General features: G+C 51.5%; 1 protein-coding gene across 1 annotated transcript in view; it reads right to left on the bottom strand.

The window, feature by feature from the left end:
* Positions 1 to 304, bottom strand: part of LOC123088667 (E3 ubiquitin-protein ligase RING1-like) — a 4,487-nt gene extending 4,183 nt beyond the window's left edge. Inside the window, exon 1 of the mRNA XM_044510900.1 lies at positions 2 to 304. Within this exon, the coding sequence (XP_044366835.1) occupies positions 2 to 199 (198 nt within the window). The 5' untranslated portion in view covers positions 200 to 304. The remainder of the gene's footprint in view (position 1) is intronic.
* Between the last annotated feature and the right edge of the window lie 1,131 nt (positions 305 to 1,435).

Here is a 1,435-nt window from a genome sequence, read left to right on the forward strand (position 1 = left end):
GGAAGCTGGCGAGGGGGAAGAAGGGGTGGAGAGGGGGGCTAGGGTTTGGGGGGTCCTCGTCGTCGAGGAGCTCCTCGACGAAGCCCCCGGCGCAGAGCGGGCAGAAGACCTCGTCGTCCCGGGAGGCCGGCGCGGCGATGGAGACGGCGCGGTCGCACTGGTGGCAGTAGTAGCGCTGCTGCGGCGCCGACGACGACATGGCGGCGGCGGCGGCGATCGATCCGGCGGAGGTGGGGTGGGGATGGATTTGGGGGAATTTCGTAACGGAAGCGATTGTTTTGGGGTTTTCGATTTCGATTTTTCTTTCTTTCTTTCGGCCGAATTTTATACCTAGGGTAGGGCGACGACTGGGAAGGAAGGAAGGAAGGTGTGCGGCTGACAGTGGGGCCCCCCGTGGACTAGTTTGCCGTCTCTTGAAGGATCCACAATGCTCTTGTGCTAGGCAGTTTCCTCACCCTTGCATCAACCTTGCAAACAACACTTTATTTTCTTCTTCTTTAACAATATAATAAGGAATAATGGATTTATTTATTTATTCGCTAAAAACTAGTATATCTCAACATCTTATGTTCCGACTCATGAGCTTCATTCATCACCCAACGGCACAATTATTTACATTCAGGTCGCAAGCAACCAGGAGGAAACCCTGGACCATAGTTTGTCGCGGGGGCGGGGGCTATACATCTTGGATTGCCCATGGCCATAGGGCTTGCGCCGAATTCAACCAACGTGTGCTCGCTCCGTCCACACATCGTTGCCTGTCAAATCCGACACATGCAATTTAGAGGCGTCGTGCTGGTCACATGGTGAGAGAGGGTGGCTCGCATTTGTCTTGCTTGCGCTTGTCATGTCACCCATGCCACATTGGGTTAAGGCTTCATCTGTCAATGGCATTCCGTATGTTCTCAGGTGACGCAAATGAAAGCGCCGGCGGGGCCATGGTAGTAGCGAGGCGGGTGGCAAAGATTAGTTGCGGGGAAAGGCAAAATTGAGTGCACGGCTAGCAAGGAACGGATACATGGCGACGTTATCAAGTTGTTTCTAGGGGTGTGGTGAAAAAAAACCTAGCTCATATGCAGTTCGTAGACTATAGAGAAGTGTATCAAAAGTGAGAGTCCAGAATGGAAATGGTCCAAAAGCACCTTCTCCTACTCTCCCTAGCCTTCTTTAGGACAACGGTGAGAAGATTCATCAGCCTCTTGTCCTATGTGTACAAAATATGAAAACTAGTAACACTCCTCTCTGTTCTCCTATCTCTACCACATTCCCGATATGAAACGGTCGATCGTCACGTCGTAAAAGTCTAAATATTGACCACCTCATGGGTATCACCCTTGACCACAAACACGACTGAGATGATCTCACGGACCAAGAATGTGTCGTCTTGGACTGCATAAGCTTCCGTGAGTGGAGGGCTTGTAGTCATAGCAAGGTG

The sequence above is a fragment of the Triticum aestivum genome, chromosome 4A, assembly GCF_018294505.1.
Source record: "Triticum aestivum cultivar Chinese Spring chromosome 4A, IWGSC CS RefSeq v2.1, whole genome shotgun sequence".
NCBI classification, from domain to species: Eukaryota; Viridiplantae; Streptophyta; class Magnoliopsida; order Poales; family Poaceae; genus Triticum; species Triticum aestivum.